We start from the raw sequence: 24,278 nt of genomic DNA, 5'->3' as shown, positions 1-24,278 counted from the left end.
TCTGTGAATAACCTTGAGCCACCAGGCGAGCTTTGTGTCTTTCAATTTCTCCATCAGCGTCAACCTTGACCTTGAAGACCCACTTGCTCCCCACGGCTTTCTTGCTCTTCGGTAAGTCCACCAGGTCCCACACTTCATTTGCATACAGAGACTCCATCTCCTTTCGCATTGCTTCTTTCCACTTTGCTTTCTCAGGACTGGCAAGTGCATCACGCACTGTTTCAGGCTCACGCAGGTCACTTTCAGCAATGGTCGCCCACTCTCCATAGCGATCTGGTGGTTGTCGAGCTCGTACTGGCCTCTGTATCTCAGCCTCTGGCTCTGCTGTCTCAGTGACGACTAGTTCTTCACTGTTTACGCAGTCGAACTCCACCAAACTGTGCTCAGGGTGATCTTCGGATGTCTCAACACCACAGACTGATTCGTTGAATACCACGTCTCGGCTGTAGAACACTTTTGTTTGTTTTGTGTCATATAATCTGAATCCTTTTGTTTCTGTTCCGTAGCCTAGCAGTATGCACTTCCTTGCCTTTGGGTCCAACTTTTTCCTTTCATCCTTTGGTATGTGGGCATAGGCATCACATCCAAACACACACAAATGACTCACCGTTGGTTTCTCTCCACTCCAGGCTTCATAAGGTGTCATGTCTGCTACAGCTTTGGTCGGACTTCTGTTTCTCAGATACACTGCCGTAGCTAGCGCTTCAGCCCAGAACCTCTGTGGCAGCTTCGCATCAGCCAGCATTGACCTCACTGTCTCAACGAGTGTTCTGTTCATCCTCTCTGCAACACCATTTTGTTCAGGAGTCTTGGGTACAGTGAGTTCGTGTCGCACTCCTTCTGTCTTCAGGAACGCGTCAAACTCCTTTGAAGTGTATTCTCCTCCATTATCAGTGCGAAGAACTTTCAGCTTTCTCCCTCTATGTTTCCACTTCTGCCTTCCACTGAACAAACTTGTTGAACACTTCATCCTTGTGTTTCAGGACATACATCCACACGTAATGAGTGTAGTCATCGATGAACGTCAGAAAATATTCTGCTCCACTCAGTGACTTTTCGTTGATTTTTCCACACACATCACTGTGCACTAAGCCAAGTGGTTCAGTAGCTCTTTTTCTGCCATCAGATGGAAATTTGCCACGATGATGTTTTCCTTCAACACATGACTCGCAAAAGTCAATGTCGTTCAGGACATCATAGTCCAGTCCATCCACTAACTGCTCTTTCGCCAGCCTCTTCAGATTTTGCACTCCAAGGTGACCGAAACGGCGATGCCACATGGTTTCCTTCGTCTCCTTGTGCGTGCTTTCTGTTGCAGCTGAATGAGCTTCTTTGTGTTTTTGGCAGTGAACATAGTACAAGCTATCCACTTTCTTTGCAACTGCAATTGCCTTTCCATTAGCATCCATTAAGCTACATTCATTTGCACTGAACTTCACAGTCTTCCCAGACTTCGTTGCCATGGACACACTGAGCAGGTTGTAGGACAGGCGTGGTACATACAGCACATTGCTCAGCTTGCATTTTTGAATTTTGTCATCAGCCAGTATCATGTTGAGCATAACGGAGCCACTTCCTGTTGCCTCAACTGAATATCCATCACCAAGAGTAACTTCTTGAATTGGCTGTAAGCTTTCAAATTCAATGAACATCTGCTTGTTATTGCACACGTGACAGGTTGCTCCAGAGTCCACAATCCAGCTATTCATTTTTTCTGCAGATTTCACTGATAATGCCTGACTCACTACTAGACCGACACACTCTCCATTGTCATTTTTTCTTTTCACTTCAGCCTTGTTTGATTTTTGCTTTGATCCTTTTTGGCTTTGTTTTTCTTCATTTTGTTCATTCCCAAGCAAGTTTCTGCAATTTCGTTTGATGTGGCCAAACTTTCCACAGTGGTGACATTTAGGACCTTTCCCTTTAAATTTCTGTTTACTGGTCATTGCTTTCGCATCACCGTTTGCGTCTGCATCACGTTGCTTCACTTTACGCTCTTCATGCAGCAAACGCTCAGTCACAACTTCCATTTTCGGCACATCCACACTTGCTTCTAATGCTGTCACTATCATGTTGAATGACTCGGGCAGACTCGCGAGCAGGTAAACTACGCGGTCATCTTCATCAATCGGATCTCCAATTATTGACAGCGCATCAAACGTTTCGATCATTTGCTTAATATGATCTTGAACAGACTCACCATCTTTCAGGGTTAAACCGTGAAGTTTGCGCCTCAAAGCCAGTCTGTTTGCCCACGTTCTTGCTTGGAACTGATCAGCGAGCTTGCACCAGACCGTGGCTGGATCCTTCGGGTCTCCGAGTAGGTAAAGCAGCGACGGTGCAACTGACAGCACGATTGTAGACAAAGCCCGGTCCCTCCTCGCAACAAAGTTCGCATATGCCTCCCTGTCCGTTCGCAGAGGACTTGTCACTTCGCCTTTCACAATTCCCCACAGTCCATCTCTCATCAATGCCATCTGACATTGCACTTTCCATGTTGGATAGTTAGAGCCGTTCAGCGGAATAATTGAAACCTTCAAATAATCCGACATCATTCTTCTCTCTTCTCTCGAAGTATTTCCAAAGAACTATCTCAGCTTCTTTTCAGCATGTCCTGGGCCCATAACCTATTGGTTTTTAAATGATGAACAATAATGGGAGACGATTCCTGTGGAGAGTTTAGGTGGCGTGAAGCCCTTCACTCGAAAACACACATTATACTGTACATTGACCAACGGAAAAAAGAAACGGTTAGTTTAATTGGTCATTCCAATATTCAAATTCAAACTCAGGATTCTCATGACGCAGATGATGTCATGCCTACTACAACAAAAAAAAAACCATAAAAACCATTTTACATAACATTCTACTAAAAGTGTATCATTTCCAACACGCGTGACTCTGCAAAGATGTTGGTTACATCAAGAGCCAGATCAAACTTAACGATTCCAAGAGTGGCGTCCAAAAGAAACTGACAGTGGAACATAACGAGTGTCCTCTGACATCAGCCCGCGGTCAGCGGAGGGGCCGCCAGGACAACCAAGTGATTCAGCCAAAAGACAAAAATGTTTGTCTGACGCTCATAAATCTGCCCCGCGGTTTGTGTTAGCTCGTTGATGTTAGCCTCCATGTGTGTTACCTGCATGTGGTCCGTGGGCTGGCTTAAGTCGTAGGACATACAATCTGTTGTCAATTAAAGGCATAAAAGCCCCAAAAAATTATTTAAAAAAATTTATATATATATATATATATATATATATATATATATATATATATATATATATATATTAGGGCTGGGCGAGTTAACTCGTTATTGTCGCGTTAACTTGTTAATTTTTTAATGCCGGTAAATATTTTATCGCGCAGACGCAGGTTTTATTTATTTATTTATTTATTTATTTTTAAATTTAAATAAAAAAAATAAAAAATCAGCCTTTTATTTTGTAAAAGCCAAATGCTCACAGGCTTTTATTTTGTAAAAGTCTTCTGCTCACAGGCTTTTATTTTGTTTAAAGTTCTTCCAGACGGCGGAGTCGACAGAACCAAAGTCATCTGTAAACACAGCCAAGTTGAATTGTCTTCTCAGCGTAGTAGTTCCAGTCTAAAATATCACTTAAAGGCAAAACACACAACTGATAGCAGCAAGTCATTCAAGGAAACAGACAGTGGAGCGAGGCTTCTACATAAAAACTACAGAAAGATGCTGATGTTAAAAGTGTGTTTGCACAACAAATGTTATGGCACTTTCATTCATATGGCAGCACATTTAAAATAAAGCTAAATGCTAAAAGCTATACGCTACTTTTGGATTCATTTTTGGATTCTGCGTACAAATGCGATTAATCGTGATTAATCAGGGAAATCGTGTGATTAATTAGATTAAACCTTTTACTCGTTGCCCAGCCCTGGAATATTTATCTATTTAATCGCATTGCAGAGATGTGAAACAGCCAATCTGCGATGTTCACAGTCATCCAGTATATTGTGGGAAGATCTTACCTCAGTTCATCAGCTCGAAATGTAAAGATGTTCTTTGAGCCTGGACTTTAACCATGTGCTGCCTTAACTTAGCTTAAAGGCCTCGGTATGCTTCTCCGTCGCTATCCGTCAATCCGACTCCGTGGTCACGCAGAGGCTTTAAACCTTTCAAAGTTCTCCGTCGGGCTGTCGGATATCCAAGGCAGTTCACCTCCCGATCAGCAGGCGGCGCTACGCTAAACGACCCAATCTGGCGAGGTCTATGGTGAAAGTCGTTGATTGGTTGTTCACCTTTCGGCTCCGTTCCTCCTCGCAGTGAACGATGGCGACCGAGAGAGAAAGACTGTTGTTGGAGTTGGAGCTTGTTGATGTTGAAACGCAAATAATTTTGACCAAATGTTGCCCGGCACACAGTAAACTCTTTCAAAGATGGCGGCGTTGTTGTTCTGAGAGGAAGGAGCTAAACCGGGAAAGTGATTCCGGAAATGATGCTGTTAGCCGACCAATCACAGACCTTGCGGTCTCCGCGAGTCTCCGCCTCCTCGAATGTTGGCCGCCACACGCAAGAGACGGAGAGCGATCATAAATCAGCCTTAAGGCCCAAAAGTAGGACTCATTGAAATGGGGTCTGTGGGTAATTGGTGGTCGTGAGGTGGTGAAGTTTAGCTCATCTTCTGCTTGTTTGTTGCAGACGGACTCAAAGAGCAGGACCAGGGGCTCTGTTTAACGTCAATAACAGCAACAACAATGAGGAAGAGGAGTAAGACGCACACACACACACACACACAAAACCATGTCGAACACAAAACCACGTCGACCGTACGTGAAGCAGGCGTTTCATCTGCACTGGAAAAAATCAAAGTCTGACCAAGTATATTTGTCTCATTTCTAGTCAAAATATCTCATTACACTTAATATCAGACACAACTGCCTAACAAGCACCATTTCAGCCAGATATAGGGACTTGTTTGAAGACAATACATCTGGAATATCTTGTTAAATGAAAAAGTCTTGAAAACAAATTGTTTTGAGTCACATATCATATGAAACAAGCTTTTTTTTTTACATTTGAAGTGGTTTTTAAGCTAATTTCAAGATCACTTTTATCTCAAAAGTCCTAAATATCACATCTTATTTCAAGAAATCTTGACAAGCCGATTTTCACTAGTTCCATTGGCAGATTTTTTTGCTTATTTCAAGCAAAAACGTCTTTTATTTGTTGTTTTTTTTACTTATTTTTGGAGGGGCATTTTTTCCAGTGTGTTACTGCAGGCATCTGTAACCACATCTGGGGAGTGGGATGGTTCAACCAGATCATAAACGTTATCAACTGAGTTCGTGGCTTCAATGTGTGTTTATGTTTTCTCCCAGGGAGGAAAAGAAGAAGAAGAAGAAGAAAGAGAAGAAGGAGAAAAAAGAGCAGAAGGAGTATGTTTGGCGCCTCTTTTCCACTGTTTTTCTGTTTAAATCCTCTGGGATCGAACTGATTCCTCTCAGAGATCATTTTGCTGGGTTTTGTCTCCCCAGGAAAGAAAAGCAGGAGAAGAAGGAGAGGAAGGAGAAGAAGCAGAAGGAGAAAGAGGAGAAACAAAAAGAGAAAGAGGAGAAAGAGAAGGAGAAACAGAAAGAGAAAGAAAAACTGGAAAAAGAGAAGAAGGCCAAAGAGGAGGCGTGAGTTCAGGCGTGGGATGTGAATTATTCTGAGCCGGGATAAAGAGTTTAATCAGCTCATTGTGTGTGTGTGTGTGTGTGTGCAGAGCTAAGGAGATCACAGTGATCGATCCGGCAGGAAACACATACTACTACTGGCTCGCTATCATAACCATCCCTGTCATGTACAACTGGACCCTGATCATAGCCAGGTAACACCAACACATGAACAACAACGTGCACATGACTGCTTCCTGTGGTGCTTTTTCCCAGTCGTCTTTGGTCAAAGAAAATGTTCCATTTGGTCCCGTTTTGGTTCTAACCCTGAGTTATTGATCCCATCGTACTAAGTTACCCGTACCAACCTTGGTATCGATCTATTAGGCCACCCCTACTTCACTCCGTCAGTGAGGGGCCGGTGTTAGGACCCATCAGGTGTTGGGGCCCATCAGGTGTTGGGGCCCATCAGGTGTTGGGGCCCATCAGGTGTTGGGGCCCATCAGGTGTTAGGGCCCATCAGGTGTTGGGGCCCATCAGGTGTTGGGGCCCATCAGGTGTTAGGGCCCATCAGGTGTTAGGACCCATCAGGTGTTGGTGTTAGGGCCCATCAGATGTTGGTGTTATGGCCCATCAGGTGTTGGTGTTAAGGACCATCAGGTGTTAGGGCCCATCAGGTGTTAGGACCCATCAGGTGTTGGTGTTAGGGCCCATCAGGTGTTAGGACCCATCAGGTGTTAGGACCCATCAGGTGTTGGTGTTAGGGCCCATCAGGTGTTGGTGTTATGGCCCATCAGGTGTTGGTGTTAGGGCCCATCAGGTGTTGGTGTTAGGGCCCATCAGGTGTTGGTGTTAGGGCCCATCAGGTGTTGGTGTTAAGGACCATCAGGTGTTGGTGTTAGGGCCCATCAGGTGTTGGTGTTAAGGACCATCAGGTGTTGGTGTTAAGGACCATCAGGTGTTGGTGTTAGGGCCCATCAGGTGTTGGGGCCCATCAGGAGAGGCAGGGTATGGCCCTGAAAGGTTTGGTCACAACCTCTCAGCGAGGTCCAGGTCCTTACTGCTTGCCGGCCGCCAGGTTTCATTTTCCAAAAGTACCACACGTGTCAATGGGCTACCTGACAAGTTCACTGCCCTGCCATGAATTGGTAACTATTATCCAGGGACTACAGGTTGGAGGTTCCTTCATTATCAGCAGCCCTCCAGTGGCAGACCAATGACTAATCGAGGCTTGGCTTGAACTTAACTTAACTTAACTTTGTATCCATCTTTTCAGGGAGTCTTTTCCTCACAATTATAAACTAATTAGTATTTCTTAATGCCAGGAATATTTCCTGCAATGTCACACATTGTTTGGGTCCAACAATGTCAGTGAGGTTCAGACTCTTTACCCCAAATATCTCAGCAATGGAAATCAGTTCAGGAATCCCAGAGAGCTCAGTCCCCACAGCAGCAGTAATGTCTGTGGAGCCATGTTTTGGAGGATATAGTGTCTCTCTGTCAGTTCTTGGTCCCTGTGTGCCAGTTGGTATGGGTCTGGTCCCTGTGTGCCAGTTGGGTTGGGTCTGGTCCCTGTGTGCCAGTTGGTATGGGTCTGGTCCCTGTGTGCCAGTTGGGTTGGGTTGGGTCTGGTCCCTGTGTGCCAGTTGGTATGGGTCTGGTCCCTGTGTGCCAGTTGGGTTGGGTTGGGTCTGGTCCCTGTGTACCAGTTGGGTTGGGTTGGGTCTGGTCCATGTGTACCAGTTGGGTTGGGTTGGGTCTGGTCCCTGTGTACCAGTTGGGTTGGGTCGGGTCTGGTCCCTGTGTGCCAGTTGGGTTGGGTTGGGTCTGGTCCCTGTGTACCAGTTGGGTTGGGTCTGGTCCCTGTGTGCCAGTTGGGTTGGGTCTGGTCCCTGTGTACCAGTTGGGTTGGGTTGGGTCTGGTCCCTGTGTGCCAGTTGGTATGGGTCTGGTCCCTGTGTGCCAGTTGGTATGGGTCTGGTCCCTGTGTGCCAGTTGGTATAGGTCTGGTCCCTGTGTGCCAGTTGGGTTGGGTCTGGTCCCTGTGCGCCAGTTGGTATGGGTCTGGTCCCTGTGCGCCAGTTGGTATGGGTCTGGTCCCTGTGCGCCAGTTGGTATGGGTCTGGTCCCTGTGCGCCAGTTGGTATGGGTCTGGTCCCTGTGTGCCAGTTGGTATAGGTCTGGTCCCTGTGTGCCAGTTGGGTTGGGTCTGGTCCCTGTGCGCCAGTTGGGTTGGGTCTGGTCCCTGTGCGCCAGTTGAGTTGGGTATGGTCCCTGTGTGCCAGTTGGGTTGGGTTGGGTCTGGTCCCTGTGTACCAGTTGGGTTGGGTTGGGTCTGGTCCATGTGTACCAGTTGGGTTGGGTTGGGTCTGGTCCCTGTGTACCAGTTGGGTTGGGTCGGGTCTGGTCCCTGTGTGCCAGTTGGGTTGGGTTGGGTCTGGTCCCTGTGTACCAGTTGGGTTGGGTTGGGTCTGGTCCCTGTGTGCCAGTTGGGGTCTGGTCCCTGTGTGCCAGTTGGGTTTTTGGGTCGGGTCCCTGTGTGCCAGTTGGGGTCTGGTCCCTGTGTGCCAGTTGGGTTTTTGGGTCGGGTCCCTGTGTGCCAGTTGGATTGGGTTGGGTATGGTACCTGTGTGCCAGTTGGGTTAGGTCTGGTACCTGTGCGCCAGTTGGGTTTTTGGGTCGGGTCCCTGTGTGCCAGTTGGGTTTTTGGGTCTGGTCCCTGTGTGCCAGTTGGGTTGGGTCTGGTCCCTGTTTGCCAGTTGGATTGGGTTGGGTCTGGTACCTGTATGCCAGTTGGGTTGGGTCTGGTACCTGTGTGCCAGTTGGGTTTTTGGGTCTGGTCCCTGTGTGCCAGTTGGTATGGGTCTCGTCCCTGTGTGCCAGTTGGATTGGGTTGGGTCCTGTACCTGTGTGCCAGTTGGATTGGGTTGGGTCTGGTACCTGTGTGCCAGTTGGGTTTTTGGGTCTGGTCCTTGTGTGCCAGTTGGTATGGGTCTGGTCCCTGTGTGCCAGTTGGTATGGGTCTGGTCCCTGTGTGCCAGTTGGTATGGGTCTGGTCCCTGTGTGCCAGTTGGTATGGGTCTGGTCCCTGTGTGCCAGTTGGTATGGGTCTGGTCCCTGTGTGCCAGTTGGTATAGGTCTGGTCCCTGTGTGACAGTTGGTATGGGTCTGGTCCCTGTGTGCCAGTTGGTATAGGTCTGGTCCCTGTGTGCCAGTTGGTATAGGTCTGGTCCCTGTGTGCCAGTTGGGTTGGGTCTGGTCCCTGTGCGCCAGTTGGTATGGGTCTGGTCCCTGTGCGCCAGTTGGTATGGGTCTGGTCCCTGTGCGCCAGTTGGTATGGGTCTGGTCCCTGTGCGCCAGTTGGTATGGGTCTGGTCCCTGTGTGCCAGTTGGTATAGGTCTGGTCCCTGTGTGCCAGTTGGGTTGGGTCTGGTCCCTGTGCGCCAGTTGGGTTGGGTCTGGTCCCTGTGCGCCAGTTGAGTTGGGTATGGTCCCTGTGTGCCAGTTGGGTTGGGTTGGGTCTGGTCCCTGTGTACCAGTTGGGTTGGGTTGGGTCTGGTCCATGTGTACCAGTTGGGTTGGGTTGGGTCTGGTCCCTGTGTACCAGTTGGGTTGGGTCGGGTCTGGTCCCTGTGTGCCAGTTGGGTTGGGTTGGGTCTGGTCCCTGTGTACCAGTTGGGTTGGGTTGGGTCTGGTCCCTGTGTGCCAGTTGGGGTCTGGTCCCTGTGTGCCAGTTGGGTTTTTGGGTCGGGTCCCTGTGTGCCAGTTGGGGTCTGGTCCCTGTGTGCCAGTTGGGTTTTTGGGTCGGGTCCCTGTGTGCCAGTTGGATTGGGTTGGGTATGGTACCTGTGTGCCAGTTGGGTTAGGTCTGGTACCTGTGTGCCAGTTGGGTTTTTGGGTCTGGTCCCTGTGCGCCAGTTGGGTTTTTGGGTCGGGTCCCTGTGTGCCAGTTGGGTTTTTGGGTCTGGTCCCTGTGTGCCAGTTGGGTTGGGTCTGGTCCCTGTTTGCCAGTTGGATTGGGTTGGGTCTGGTACCTGTATGCCAGTTGGGTTGGGTCTGGTACCTGTGTGCCAGTTGGGTTTTTGGGTCTGGTCCCTGTGTGCCAGTTGGTATGGGTCTCGTCCCTGTGTGCCAGTTGGATTGGGTTGGGTCCTGTACCTGTGTGCCAGTTGGATTGGGTTGGGTCCTGTACCTGTGTGCCAGTTGGATTGGGTTGGGTCTGGTACCTGTGTGCCAGTTGGGTTTTTGGGTCTGGTCCTTGTGTGCCAGTTGGTATGGGTCTGGTCCCTGTGTGCCAGTTGGTATGGGTCTGGTCCCTGTGTGCCAGTTGGTATGGGTCTGGTCCCTGTGTGCCAGTTGGTATAGGTCTGGTCCCTGTGTGACAGTTGGTATGGGTCTGGTCCCTGTGTGACAGTTGGTATAGGTCTGGTCCCTGTGTGACAGTTGGTATGGGTCTGGTCCCTGTGTGCCAGTTGGTATGGGTCTGGTCCCTGTGTGCCAGTTGGTATGGGTCTGGTCCCTGTGCGCCAGTTGGGTTGGGTCTGGTCCCTGTGCGCCAGTTGGGTTGGGTCTGGTCCCTGTGTGCCAGTTGGGTTGGGTCTGGTCCCTGTGTGCCAGTTGGGTTGGGTCTGGTCCCTGTGTGCCAGTTGGGTTGGGTCTGGTCCCTGTGTACCAGTTGGGTATGGGTTGGGTCTGGTACCTGTGTGCCAGTTGGGTTTTTGGGTCGGGTCCCTGTGTGCCAGTTGGGTCTTTGGGTCGGGTCCCTGTGTGCCAGTTGGATTGGGTTGGGTATGGTACCTGTGTGCCAGTTGGGTTGGGTCTGGTACCTGTGTGCCAGTTGGGTTTTTGGGTCTGGTACCTGTGTGCCAGTTGGGTTTTTGGGTCTGGTCCCTGTGTGCCAGTTGGGTTTTTGGGTCTGGTACCTGTGTGCCAGTTGGGTTTTTGGGTCTGGTCCCTGTGTGCCAGTTGGGTTTTTGGGTCTGGTCCCTGTGTGCCAGTTGGGTTTTTGGGTCGGGTCCCTGTGTGCCAGTTGGGTTTTTGGGTCGGGTCCCTGTGTGCCAGTTGGGTTTTTGGGTCGGGTCCCTGTGTGCCAGTTGGGTTTTTGGGTCGGGTCCCTGTGTGCCAGTTGGATTGGGTTGGGTCTGGTCCCTGTGCGCCAGTTGGGTTTTTGGGTCGGGTCCCTGTGTGCCAGTTGGATTGGGTTGGGTCTGGTACCTGTGTGCCAGTTGTGTTTTAGGGTCTGGTCCCTGTGTGCCAGTTGTGTTTTAGGGTCTGGTACCTGTGTGCCAGTTGTGTTTTTGGGTCTGGTACCTGTGTGCCAGTTGGATTGGGTTGGGTCTGGTACCTGTGTGCCAGTTGTGTTTTAGGGTCTGGTCCCTGTGTGCCAGTTGTGTTTTTGGGTCTGGTCCCTGTGTGCCAGTTGGGTTGGGTCTGGTCCCTGTGTGCCAGTTGGGTTTTTGGGTCTGGGCCCTGTGTGCCAGTTGGGTTTTTGGGTCTGGTCCCTGTGTGCCAGTTGGGTTTTTGGGTCTGGTCCCTGTGTGCCAGTTGGGTTTTTGGGTCTGGTCCCTGTGTGCCAGTTGAGTTTTTGGGTCTGGTCCCTGTGTGCCAGTTGGATTGGGTTGGGTCTGGTACCTGTGTGCCAGTTGTGTTTTTGGGTCTGGTACCTGTGTACCAGTTGTGTTTTTGGGTCTGGTACCTATGTGCCAGTTGGGTTGGGTCTGGTCCCTGTGTGCCAGTTGTGTTTTTGGGTCTGGTCCCTGTGTGCCAGTTGGGTCTTTGGGTCTGGTCCCTGTGTGCCAGTTGGGTTTTTGGGTCTGGTACCTGTGTGCCAGTTGGGTTTTTGGGTCTGGTCCCTGTGTGCCAGTTGGGTTTTTGGGTCTGGTCCCTGTGTGCCAGTTGGGTTTTTGGGTCGGGTCCCTGTGTGCCAGTTGGGTTTTTGGGTCGGGTCCCTGTGTGCCAGTTGGGTTTTTGGGTCGGGTCCCTGTGTGCCAGTTGGGTTTTTGGGTCGGGTCCCTGTGTGCCAGTTGGATTGGGTTGGGTCTGGTCCCTGTGCGCCAGTTGGGTTTTTGGGTCGGGTCCCTGTGTGCCAGTTGGATTGGGTTGGGTCTGGTACCTGTGTGCCAGTTGTGTTTTAGGGTCTGGTCCCTGTGTGCCAGTTGTGTTTTTGGGTCTGGTCCCTGTGTGCCAGTTGGGTTGGGTCTGGTACCTGTGTGCCAGTTGTGTTTTAGGGTCTGGTCCCTGTGTGCCAGTTGGGTTTTTGGGTCTGGTCCCTGTGTGCCAGTTGGGTTGGGTCTGGTACCTGTGTGCCAGTTGGCTTTTTGGGTCTGGGCCCTGTGTGCCAGTTGGGTTTTTGGGTCTGGTCCCTGTGTGCCAGTTGGGTTTTTGGGTCTGGTCCCTGTGTGCCAGTTGGGTTTTTGGGTCTGGTCCCTGTGTGCCAGTTGGGTTTTTGGGTCTGGTTCCTGTGTGCCAGTTGGATTGGGTTGGGTCTGGTACCTGTGTGCCAGTTGTGTTTTTGGGTCTGGTACCTGTGTACCAGTTGTGTTTTTGGGTCTGGTACCTATGTGCCAGTTGGGTTGGGTCTGGTCCCTGTGTGCCAGTTGTGTTTTTGGGTCTGGTACCTGTGTGCCGGTTGGGTTTGGTCTGGTCCCTGTGTGCCGGTTGGGTTTTTGGGTCTGGTCCCTGTGTGCCAGTTGGGTTTTTGGGTCTGGTCCCTGTGTGCCAGTTGGGTTTTTGGGTCTGGTCCCTGTGTGCCAGTTGGGTCTTTGGGTCTGGTCCCTGTGTGCCAGTTGGGTCTTTGGGTCGGGTCCTCACAGAAGACTGAATTTACAGTTAAAGCTGCTTTTAAAGTAACATTTTTTCCGTGTCTTTCAGGGCGTGTTTTGAGGAGCTGCAGACCGACTATTTGTACTACTGGTTCTTCATCGACTTCGCCTCTGATATGGTCTATATTTTGGACATGATCTTCAGAACCAGGACCGGTCTGTAGATACACTGACACACATAGGTGTACACACTCATGTGAACGTCAGGGCCAGATGACACCAGTCAAAAATCAGACGCTGACATAGTTTTCCATCACATGATGCAAACCAGTGCACCACCGGTGGTTTCTGGCCTTTACACACAGGTGCCGGTTGTGATCATGTTGGTGTGTTTGCAGGTTACCTGGAGCAGGGACTGCTGGTCAAGGATGAGAAGAAGCTCCGTGAGCGGTACTTAATGAGCTTCCAGTTCAAACTGGACATGATCTCCATGATTCCCACCGACTTGTTTTTCTTCGTTTTTGGTGTCACCTTCCCTGAGATCCGCCTCAACAAACTCTTCAGGTTCAACAGGTATGCGAAGCTAACCTATCGTTTCCATCCCTTTGGTTCACCGGTGAGAGGATTACAAAGCATCGTTTTTCATAAGGTGGTGCCCGCCAAAAGTTATTTCAAACAGCTGATGTCAACATGTGTTTGTACCCATGACCTCCATGACAGGCTCTGAGGAGCAGAGATGCTCAGAGGATCTCCGGTTTGTGTTTAAAACAATGTTCCTCAGAGAAAGGTTGGAAGGGATCTGCATATTTCTCCCTCTGCAGAGTAGAATATCATTAGAGCATTCAGGGAATCGGAGGAGTTTCAGTGTAAAGGACGAGGGAGCGAGCCTAAGCTGGACCCCCGTGACCTCTGACCCCTCAGACGGCGCTGCATCCAGAACCCTCATTCATCAGCAGCTGATAGAAGCACACGGATGAGGGATTACTGTGGGAAACCTTTGTCCAGCGCCACGATCCAGAGTTCCATTCACAGACTTCACTGTGCAGAGAAGAAGCCTGATGATAGCCTGATGTTAGCCTGGTGTTTGCCTGGTGTTAGCCTGGTGTTTGCCTGGTGTTTGCCTGGTGTTAGTCTGATGTTAGCCTGATGTTAGCCCGATGTTAGCCCGATGTTAGCCTGATGATAGCCTGATGTTAGCCTGATGTTAGCCCGATGTTAGCCTGATGTTAGCCTGATGTTAGCCTGATGTTAGCCCGATGTTAGCCCGATGTTAGCCTGATGTTAGCCTGATGATAGCCTGATGTTAGCCTGATGTTAGCCCGATGTTAGCCCGATGTTAGCCCGATGTTAGCCTGATGTTAGCCTAATGTTAGCCTGATGTTTGCCCGATGTTAGCCTGATGTTAGCCTAATGTTAGCCTGATGTTAGCCTAATGTTAGCCTAATGTTAGCCTGGTGTTTGCCTGATGTTAGTCTGATGTTAGCCTGATGTTAGCCTGGTGTTTGCCTGGTGTTTGCCTGGTGTTAGTCTGATGTTAGCCTGATGTTAGCCTTATGTTAGCCCGATGTTAACTAGGGATGTCGCGGTTGAGGAATTCCCCCTGAGTCAGGGCGGCTCAATATCGCGGTATGCGATATTATTGCACCATCTTTTTTTATCCATCTATCTATCTATCTATTAGGGCTGGGACTTTAGCGCGTTAATTTCGATTAATTAACTACACACATATTAGGGCGTTAAAAAAAATAATGCATTTTAATCGCTCACTATAATTTTTTTTTTTTTTTAAATCCAGACGGATGGAAGCGTTGACAAGAGCGTGGTTGTGTGCAGATTATGCAACAAGGAATTCGCGTATCACCGCAGCGTATGAAGCCTCAAATATCACCTCAACGCTAAACATGTAGCAGCTAGCGTGGAAGCTAACGGGGGCCCAACGCAGCTTAACATCCAAGATTCTATATACTGTCTTTTCATGCATGCTACATTCAGATTTCAAATAGGGATATGTTCTGTGTTTGTTGAAATATTGTTGAAAATGTTAATTTTCTAAAGGATAAAGTATATGCGATTAAAATGCGATTAATTAATTTCAAAGCCTGTAGTTAACTCGATTAAAAATTTGAATCGAGTCACAGCCCTACTATCTATCTATCTATCTATCTATCTATCTATCCTTCTAGCATGGTTACCGCGTCGGCGAGCGCGAGCGGTGTTGATGACGTCACGATTTCGTGCCGGCTATATATAGCGGCGCAAGTCGTTGCGCCAGTAGTTGCAATCTTCTTCGTCACAGAGGTGTCACTACTACGTGAAGGTTACCGCTACTCTACAACCAGGAAACTGGAGAAGAAAACAATGAAGAGCAGGAACACTGTCATCAATGATGCTGCTGCAGTATCTGGAAGATGAAATGCTTCCTGTATTTCTGTGTTTCACGAAGGTCGTGAGCCAAGACGATTCAGTCCATAGAGGTGAAGGTCTGAAGCCCCCGGCATCCCCACTGGGAGTCTCTGCCCTCTTCTTTGCCTTCACGTATCTGTCCCGTAGCTTCTTCCACACATTCTTACAGAACTCTCCCTCTTTCCCCAAAGTTCTGCCAATCTCTGTCCACCAGTTTTGGGAGTTTACGTTGGTCCCTGTGCTGTTTCACTGCAGTTTTGTACAGCTCCCTGTACAAACGCACCTCCTGACTGAGTCTGGTCTAGGGTTGCCAACTCCCTGAAAAATAAATAAGGGACACCTCATTAGAAGGGCCGGACGACCCGATTGCCTTCCCCTTTCTGGGCCTGGTGAATTTTTTAGCCCCTGAATTGAATTATTGAACTGAATTGATGCATATTTTTTGAGTGACATGAACACATGAAAAACAAATTATTATTCAGGAATTCACTTTAATACAAAATAACAAAATTAACTGAATAAAATAAGTATCTTCCTTAAAGGAGAAGTTCATTTTTTAAACCTGGACCTTATTTCTGGCATAAAATACGTTCATCTACTCACCGATAACAGTTTGGTGAAAGTCGGCGTCCTTCGGGAGATATTTAGATCCCTGGAGATGTCAGTTAGGTGTGACTTTTAGGGAGGACACGGATGCAGGAATCTTAGCATGGGTTTCAAGTGTGACAAACAACAAAGATCCGGCCAAACTGACAGGGGAGGCAGGAAACTAAATAGGGAGTGAGAGTGATTGGGGAGTGAGTGCAGCTGAGGGAAAAAACACCGGTGAAGTGAGTGAACTAATAAACAGAGTGCAGGGAAACTAAGGCATGACAAAAAACTAAAGATGGACTGAAAACAAAAGCATAACCTAAACATGAAAACTAAAAATGAGAGTCTCTGGGCGTGACAGGAGATCGGCGTATATATAACGGGAGAGAACAGGGCAGAGACAATACAGCCTCTAAATAAGGCATTATCTGTCTTTGTTTCATGAATGAACGCGTACTATTGCACTGTTAGCTCAGAGCTGCCCTGTAGTTTGTTATTTTGTAGCAGAGTGGTGCAAAAAGTCTACATTAAGTGGTTTCAGAGAGTTACATGGTTCTGTAAAAGCATTCAGAAAACAATACAGCAATGTACTGATATTAGAAAACGTACTTTGTACTTTTGAATACTTCAGTATTTTCAAAAGTAAGTTCTTCAGTATTTTAACTTGAGTAAAATGTTGAACTTGCAGTGTCTGCTAACTGTCACCCATGCTGCTGCCTTGTTGTCTTCCGCCATCTTCTCCGTAAGCAACAGTACCTCCTCGACCAATGAGCTGACAGCGTATTCTCGGATGTGAATATGCTGTCAGCTCATTGGTCACAGAGCAGGACAGGGTCTGGGAACAAGTTTACTGTACATTTTCATATAAAGCCCCGTTATTCATTTCCATTGGCATGATACTGACTATTTTTAGCCTCTCACAGTAATACGGGACAAAGTGCGTCCCTTTCAGCTCAATACGGGACGGGTGCTGTTGTTTCTAAATACGGGACGATTCCGTTTTTCAAGGGATGGTTGGACACCCTAGTCTGGTCTCACATTGTTCCATCCGGTTTGTTCGACTGGTGCACGACAACGCGCTGCGCCGTCTTTTCAAGGCCAGCGCCAGGCCTGAAACGTCATTTTGACGTCACGAGTCGGCTGTAAATCCAGCTTTAGGCGTTTATGTCTGTCACTGTCTCTGCTGTACTTGGCGACTCGAGCAGAGGCTTCGTCGACTCCAAGCTGTCGGCTCGCCCCGACATGAGCGGCTCCGCAACTAGGAGGCGGTGGTAACCTTCAGACCCAGATGTGCGCAGCTGTGTGTGGGCTTGGTTTCGACAGCTTCATGTGAAAGAACTGCAGATTATTCTTCAGATTTGTGTCATGATGGTTCCTCCTCTGCTTCAGAATGATGGAGTTCTTCCAGCGGACAGAGACCAGAACAAATTACCCCAACGCCCTTCGTATCTCCAACCTCGTCATGTACATCCTCATCATCATCCACTGGAACGCCTGCCTCTACTACTCCTTCTCCAAGGCCATGGGTGAGTAGTTCAGCTCAGATCAGATCATTCTGTGTAGCTCCAGTTCATAATTAAGTTATTCCAAGGCACAAAGAGAGATCCGAGTCCGTAACCTCTCATTGTCTCGTGTCGTTCCAGGCTTCGGCTCTGACAGGTTCGTGTATCCCGATCCGGCGGACCCGGAGTTCGGCCGCCTGATTAGGAAGTACGCCTACAGCATGTACTGGTCCACGCTGACGCTCACCACCATCGGAGAGACGCCTCCCCCCGTGGAGAACTCGGAGTACATCTTCGTGGTGACCGACTTCCTGGTGGGTGTGGCCTGTTGTCGCACGTCTTAGTCATAGGTGCATGTGAAACGCTGCTCTCTGTTTCATGAGGTTTAACGTTGAACTGCGTCACCCGGACATGAAACTGTAGAACCAAAGGAAAGTTGTGGGTTCAGGCCTTTACGTGCGCTGAAACAAGGAGGCGACTCCTCACAGAAAGGCTCAAAAAACAACCAGACACCAAGTAGTAGGAAAGCTTCAGTTTCTGAAACCTCAAAGGAAAAGAACATCTCCTGAAGCTTCTGTCAGAAAAGGCTTTTTTATTTTTTATTTGAGAGAATGAGCATTGATCAAAGTAATTCAACATACATATTTTTTCTTATGTATGTTGAATACACTTTAACATGGAGCGCGTTGGAGGAACGGCTTCAGAGAGCTGACAGCACCGATCTTTCTCATTCTTCTTCCTCTTCCTTCCTCCAGGTCGGTGTGTTGATCTTCGCCACCATCGTCGGTAACGTCGGCTCGATGATCACCAACATGAACGCTGCCAGAGCCGACTTCCAGGCCCGCATCGACGCCATCAAACAGTACATGAGCTTCCGAAAGGTCACCAAGGACCTGGAGAAGCGGGTCATCAAGTGGTTCGACTTCCTGTGGACCAACAAGAAGGCGGTGGACGAGCGGGAGGTGCTGAAGTACCTGCCGGACAAACTGAGGGCCGAGATCGCCATCAACGTGCACCTGGACACCCTGAAGAAGGTCAGCACTCCCCTCAAAGCCACCCCCACTCCCTGGGTGCACAGAAGGAACGCACCCATCAGGCTGTGTTTGGTCCGCAGGTCCGGATCTTTGCTGACTGCGAGGCCGGCCTGCTGGTGGAGCTGGTGCTGAAGCTGCAGCCGCAGGTCTACAGCCCGGGAGACTACATCTGCAAGAAGGGCGACATCGGCAGGGAGATGTACATCATCAAGGAGGGGAAGCTCGCCGTGGTCGCCGACGACGGCATCACGCAGTTCGTGGTCCTCAGTGACGGGAGCTACTTTGGCGAGATCAGCATCCTGGCTATCAAAGGTTGGTGTTGATCACATGACCGGGAGCAGGTGAGAGGCTACTGTAGAAAACACCCGGCCACAGAGAGAAGAAGAAGAAGAAGAAGAAGAAGAAGAAGAAGACATGGGCTGTGTTCGAAACCGCATACTTCTCCTACTACTCCTACTAACTTTCTGAGTTACTAAGCGAGTTTGAGTAAGCGAGAAGTTCCCGGATGCATACTAGATTCTCCTAAATGTTGGGTTTGCATCATGAGGTTACTACTCATACTCAAACTACCCAAGATGCAACGTAACGTGACGTCGCCGATCCTCATTTCCTGTCAAAACGGCAGTTTCAAGCTAGCTACAACGAGGGTAGGTTCACTTCCTGTTTTCAAAACAAAAGCACCAATTGTATGGTAATGGCTTTCCCTATGATAAAAGGCAACGGGTATTTTATTTTGTGAAAATAACAGGAAGTGCGTTGCTCACTGCGGCTAGCTTTAGTAGCGCCGAATTCGTGGGAACAAAGTTGTAAACAGCCGGTATTTTGTCAGGTTTTCAACATGTTGGGGATCTAAACGACTACTTTCTCACCTGAAAATGTTTCAAATGTTGCTAAAGTTTACAGAGTTTAGAGCTTAAGGGATATTAGCTTCAGGCCGGCTGATTTCGGATCAGGCAGGAGCGAAATGCATTGTGGGTAAACGCTCTGCATACTGTCTGATCGAATGAGTATGCCGTATGAAGTATGTAGTAGTTTAGAACACAGCCTTCTTCTTCTTCTTTAGGCAGTAGGGCAGGAAACTTCTTAAGGCTGTGTTCGAAACCGCCTACTACATACTACATACTACATACTACATACTACATACTGCATACTGCATACTACTTTTGACAGGAAATGACGATCGGCGACGTCAAGTTACGTTGCATCTTGGGTAGTTTGAGTATGAGTAGTAACCTCATGATGCATACCCAACATTTAGGAGAATCTAGTATGCATCCGGGAACTTAAAAAAAGTTAAAGTTAGTATGAGTAGTAGGAGAAGTATGCGGTTTCGAACACAGCCCTTCTTCTTTAGGCAGCAAGGCAGGAAACTTCTTCTTCTTCTTTCAGGCAGTAAGGCAGTTCTTCTTCTTATCATTATTTCAGGCAGTAAGGCAGGAAACAGGAGGACGGCCAACATCAAGAGTATCGGATACTCGGACCTGTTCTGCCTGTCCAAAGACGACCTGATGGAGGCCCTGACGGAGTACCCTGATGCCAAAGCGCTGCTGGAGGAGAAGGGGCGGCAGATCCTGATGAAGGACGGGCTGCTGGACCTGGAGGTACCCGCTGGGTTCCAATCCCGCTGTGAGTAAGCCAACAGCCGGCCTGCTGAAACTAAAGCAACAACTCGTGTCGTCCTGCAGGTGGCGGCGCAGGGCCCGGACCCCAAGGAGATAGAGGAGAAGGTGGACCGGATGACCAGCTCGCTGGACGTCCTGCAGACGCGGTACGCCCGCCTGCTGGCCGAGCACGAGGCCACCCACAGCAAGCTGAAGCACCGGGTCACCCGGCTGGAGAAGAAGCTGGTGCCCCCGCCCCCTCCCACGCCCGAGACCGCCCAATAAGGGCGGGGCTACAGGGGGAGTTACCTGGGCAGAGGGCGGAGCTACAGGGGGGAGTTACCTGGGCAGAGGGCGGAGCTACAGGGGGAGTTACCTGGGCAGAGGGAGGGGCTACAGGGGGAGTTACCTGGGAAGAGGGCGGAGCTACAGGGGGAGTTACCTGGGCAGAGGGAGGGGCTACAGGGGGAGTTACCAGGGCAGAGGGAGGAGCTACAGGGGGAGTTACCTGGGAAGAGGGCGGAGCTACAGGGGGAGATACCTGGGCAGAGGGCGGAGCTACAGGGGGAGTTACCTGGGCAGAGGGAGGGGCTACAGGGGGAGTTACCTGGGCAGAGGGAGGGGCTACAGGGGGAGTTACCTGGGCAGAGGGAGGGGCTACAGGGGGAGTTACCTGGGAAGAGGGCGGAGCTACAGGGGGAGTTACCTGGGCAGAGGGAGGGGCTACAGGGGGAGTTACCAGGGCAGAGGGAGGAGCTACAGGGGGAGTTACCTGGGAAGAGGGCGGAGCTACAGGGGGAGATACCTGGGCAGAGGGCGGAGCTACAGGGGGAGTTACCTGGGCAGAGGGAGGGGCTACAGGGGGAGTTACCTGGGCAGAGGGAGGGGCTACAGGGGGAGTTACCTGGGCAGAGGGAGGGGCTACAGGGGGAGTTACCTGGGAAGAGGGCGGAGCTACAGGGGGAGTTACCTGGGCAGAGGGAGGGGCTACAGGGGGAGTTACCTGGGCAGAGGGAGGGGCTACAGGGGGAGTTACCTGGGCAGAGGGAGGGGCTACAGGGGGAGTTACCTGGGCAGAGGGAGGGGCTACAGGGGGAGTTACCTGGGCAGAGGGAGGGGCTACAGGGGGAGTTACCTGGGCAGAGGGAGGAGCTACAGGGGGAGTTACCTGGGCAGAGGGAGGGGCTACAGGGGGAGTTAGCTGGGCAGAGGGAGGAGCTACAGGGGGAGTTACCTGGGCAGAGGGAGGGGCTACAGGGGGAGTTACCTGGGAAGAGGGCGGAGCTACAGGGGGAGTTACCTGGGAAGAGGGCGGAGCTACAGGGGGAGTTACCTGGGCAGAGGGAGGGCAGCAGGAGGGCAGAAGGAGGGCAGAAGGGGGGCAGAAGGAGGGCTGAGGGAGGGGCTACAGGGGGAGTTACCTGGGAAGAGGGCGGAGCTACAGGGGGAGATACCTGGGCAGAGGGCGGAGCTACAGGGGGAGTTACCTGGGCAGAGGGAGGGGCTACAGGGGGAGTTACCTGGGCAGAGGGAGGGCAGCAGGAGGGCAGTCAGATTTAAAGTCAGATTTATGTCCCAGTGCATGGTGTCCCTGCTGAATGAATGAAGGGGTTGGCGAGCTGCTGATGGTGCTGAACCCTAACCCTAACCCTCTGGGTGGCACTCAGAGGAGCAGCAAAGGTTTCCTGTAGTTTCTCATGTCGTCCCACTCTGGATTGTTAAAGTATAAGCATTATAAGCAGTATCAGCTTCTGTAGCCGGCTTGCTGATAGAGCAGGACCTGCAGCGTGTCCCTGAGTGGCTGAAGCTTCATGTACAGATGTAAATATGTTTCCATGCTGCACAGTGTTCATCCAGTGTGTGAAAGCTCAGGTCAACCATAGCTCAAGCTTTAGGTTCAGCTTCAAGTTCCCGTAAACCCGGATGACTGACAGAACGTGTCAGTCATCAGATCTCCTCTGCTATGGCCGACGCTTTTAAAGGATCCAAAAGATGGAAGCTCTGCGCTGAAATAAAGATATTTTATAAGGAAAACCCCTCCTGCTTCTGTTTGCTTCATTTCTGAGAATTATTCAAAGAGACGGAGAAAGCGTCTCTGAGCATGTGACCACATAAGGTGTGCCGTGCACTCAGGGGCGGAGCCAAAGGGTGGCCAGGGGTGGCCTCGGCCCCCTCACTCAAAGATCAGTCAGTGGGGTGTTGTGGATTTTTTTTTTTATTATCAAAGTGGGGAAGAAGACAACTCAAATAATAATAAGAGAAAATCCAGATTTTGTCTTTCTTTATATTTCATTCAAAGGCAAAGCAGCATTTGAACAGTCCCCTGTCTGCACGGTGTCTGCACGGTGAGCCAAGAGGAGAATCACACACATTCATCTTTACACTCCAAACGGGGGGTTATCTTCATAGAACAAATGGCCCCCTTGCCCTGTTCTGGATCTGAGCTAACACGGTTTACGAGGTGCCCCTTTATGACTTCCTTGAGCTAAAACTTCTCAGGATATATCCTATATATGTTCTCCTGATGAATTTAAAACTTGCCTCCCTTAATGACCAACAACAGAATCACTTGGGGTCATCAGGAAGTCAACAGACTTTAAAAACATCTCGGCAGTTTTGCAATTTTCCACCTCAGGGGTCACATGGCACTGAAAGTAGGGCTGGGCGAGTTAACTCATTAATTATTTAACGCCGATAATTATTTAACGCCGATATTTTACCGCGCATTAACGCAGGTTTTATTTAACTTTATTTATCTATTTAAAAAAAATATATATTTTTGGGGGCTTTTGTGCCTTTAATGGAAAGTTCAGAGAAACAGGAAGTAGGGGGCAGAGAGAGGGGGAACGACACGCAGCACAGGGCCGTCCGATTCGGGACAGCGAGGACTACAGCCTCTGTACATGGGGCGCCTGCTCAACCCACTACGCCACGGACCACCCATTTTATTATTTATTTTATTTGTAAAAAGTCTGTTGCTCACGGGCTTTTATTTTGTAAAAGTCTGCCGCTCACAGGCTTTTATTTTGTAAAAGTCTGTCACTCACAGACTTTTATTCTGTAAAAGTCTGTTGCTCACAGGCTTTTATTTTGTAAAAGTCTGCCGCTCACAGGCTTTTATTTTGTAAAAGTCTGTTGCTCACAGGCTTTTATTTTGTAAAAGTCTGTTGCTCACAGGCTTTTATTTTGTAAAAGTCTGTTGCTCACAGGCTTTTATTTTGTAAAAGTCTGTTGCTCACAGGCTTTTATTTTGTAAAAGTCTGCCGCTCACAGGCTTTTATTTTGTAAAAGTCTGTTGCTCACAGGCTTTTATTTTGTAAAAGTCTGCCGCTCACAGGCTTTTATTTTGTAAAAGTCTGCCGCTCACAGGCTTTTATTTTGTAAAAGTCTGTTGCTCACAGGCTTTTATTTTGTAAAAGTCTGCCGCTCACAGGCTTTTATTTTGTAAAAGTCTGATGCTCACAGGCTTTTATTCTGTAAAAGTCTGCTGCTCACAGGCTTTTATTTTGTAAAAGTCTGCTGCTCACAGGCTTTTATTTTGTAAAAGTCTGCTGCTCACAGGCTTTTATTTTGTAAAAGTCTGCCGCTCACAGGCTTTTATTTTGTAAAAGTCTGCTGCTCACAGGCTTTTATTTTGTAAAAGTCTGCCGCTCACAGGCTTTTATTTTGTAAAAGTCTGCCGCTCACAGGCTTTTATTTTGTAAAAGTCTGTTGCTCACAGGCTTTTATTTTGTAAAAGTCTGCCGCTCACAGGCTTTTATTATTGTAAAAGTATGCTGCTCACAGGCTTTTATTTTGTAAAAGTCTGCTGCTGTCTGCTGTGGAACAGGAAAAGAAAGTAATCGGCGGATCCACCAAACATGGAGAAGGGTACGGAACTTTTACTCGGCCATTTTCATGTTAAAGTTCTTCCAGACGGCGGAGTCGACAGAACCAAAGTCATCTGTAAACACTGCCAAGTTGAATTGTCTTCTCAGCGTAGTAGTTCCAGTCTAAAATATCACTTAAAGGCAAAACACACAACTGATAGCAGCAAGTCATTCAAGGAAACAGACAGTGGAGAGAGGCTTCTACATAAAAACTACAGAAAGATGCTGATGTTAAAAGTGTGTTTGCACAACAAATGTTATGGCACTTTCATTCATATGGCAGCACATTTAAAATAAAGCTAAATGCTAAAAGCTATACGCTACTTTTGGATTCATTTCACTTAATAACTCAGTCTGATTGTGATTTAGCCAATAATCCGATCCTTTCAGTGCCATGTGACCCCACTGAGTGTTACCCTCAGACGAGTACTCGTGTAGAGTCTTATGGAAAATCTCCTTTTTGTGAGTCATTTGAATGGAACTTTTAGTGAAAACTGAGTGAAGCACAATAAATCCATAAAAAGGAGTTTAAATTTGAACATTTAATGAATCAACAGAAAGATGAGATGAGTAAAGCGTGCCTGCAGTTCCACATGATCGTTAACCACAGCTTCCAGCCACACGGGAGGCTTCAGTGGGACGTCAGTTTATCACGCCGTCAGACCGTGCTGTATTTAACTAAATCTGCTCCAGATTTAATCCTGCTGCAGACCCACTGCTCACCGCTGAGTCAGCAGCTTCTTTGTCTGCCTATTAAAGCAGCAGAACAGCATTCTGCATGAATCCAGCCTCCCCACTCAATCTGACTTTCACTTTTATTCACGCGTCATCGCCTGCTGAAGGTCATTCTGCCATTAACTGAGTAAAACAAGTCGTTTTCTGTTGGAAAAGA

The 24,278-nt window shown here is 49.0% G+C and overlaps 1 protein-coding gene across 1 annotated transcript; it reads left to right on the top strand.

Annotated features, from left to right (window-relative positions):
- Nucleotides 1-4,599: 4,599 nt before the first annotated feature.
- On the top strand, nucleotides 4,600-19,802 carry cnga1b (cyclic nucleotide gated channel subunit alpha 1b). The gene is made up of 13 exons (XM_075451805.1): nucleotides 4,600-4,604; nucleotides 4,670-4,738; nucleotides 5,350-5,406; nucleotides 5,506-5,649; nucleotides 5,736-5,840; nucleotides 12,496-12,602; nucleotides 12,785-12,959; nucleotides 16,770-16,906; nucleotides 17,024-17,196; nucleotides 17,638-17,916; nucleotides 17,997-18,228; nucleotides 19,342-19,517; nucleotides 19,602-19,802. Exons 1-13 carry the CDS (start codon nucleotides 4,600-4,602, stop codon nucleotides 19,800-19,802), a joined length of 1,860 nt encoding a protein of 619 aa, XP_075307920.1.
- The last annotated feature ends 4,476 nt before the right edge of the window (nucleotides 19,803-24,278 follow it).

Source organism: Odontesthes bonariensis, chromosome 19 (genome assembly GCF_027942865.1).
Source record: "Odontesthes bonariensis isolate fOdoBon6 chromosome 19, fOdoBon6.hap1, whole genome shotgun sequence".
Classification (NCBI taxonomy): Eukaryota; Metazoa; Chordata; class Actinopteri; order Atheriniformes; family Atherinopsidae; genus Odontesthes; species Odontesthes bonariensis.
Note: the sequence above shows the minus strand (reverse complement) of the source record. Positions and strands in the feature narration are given on the sequence as shown.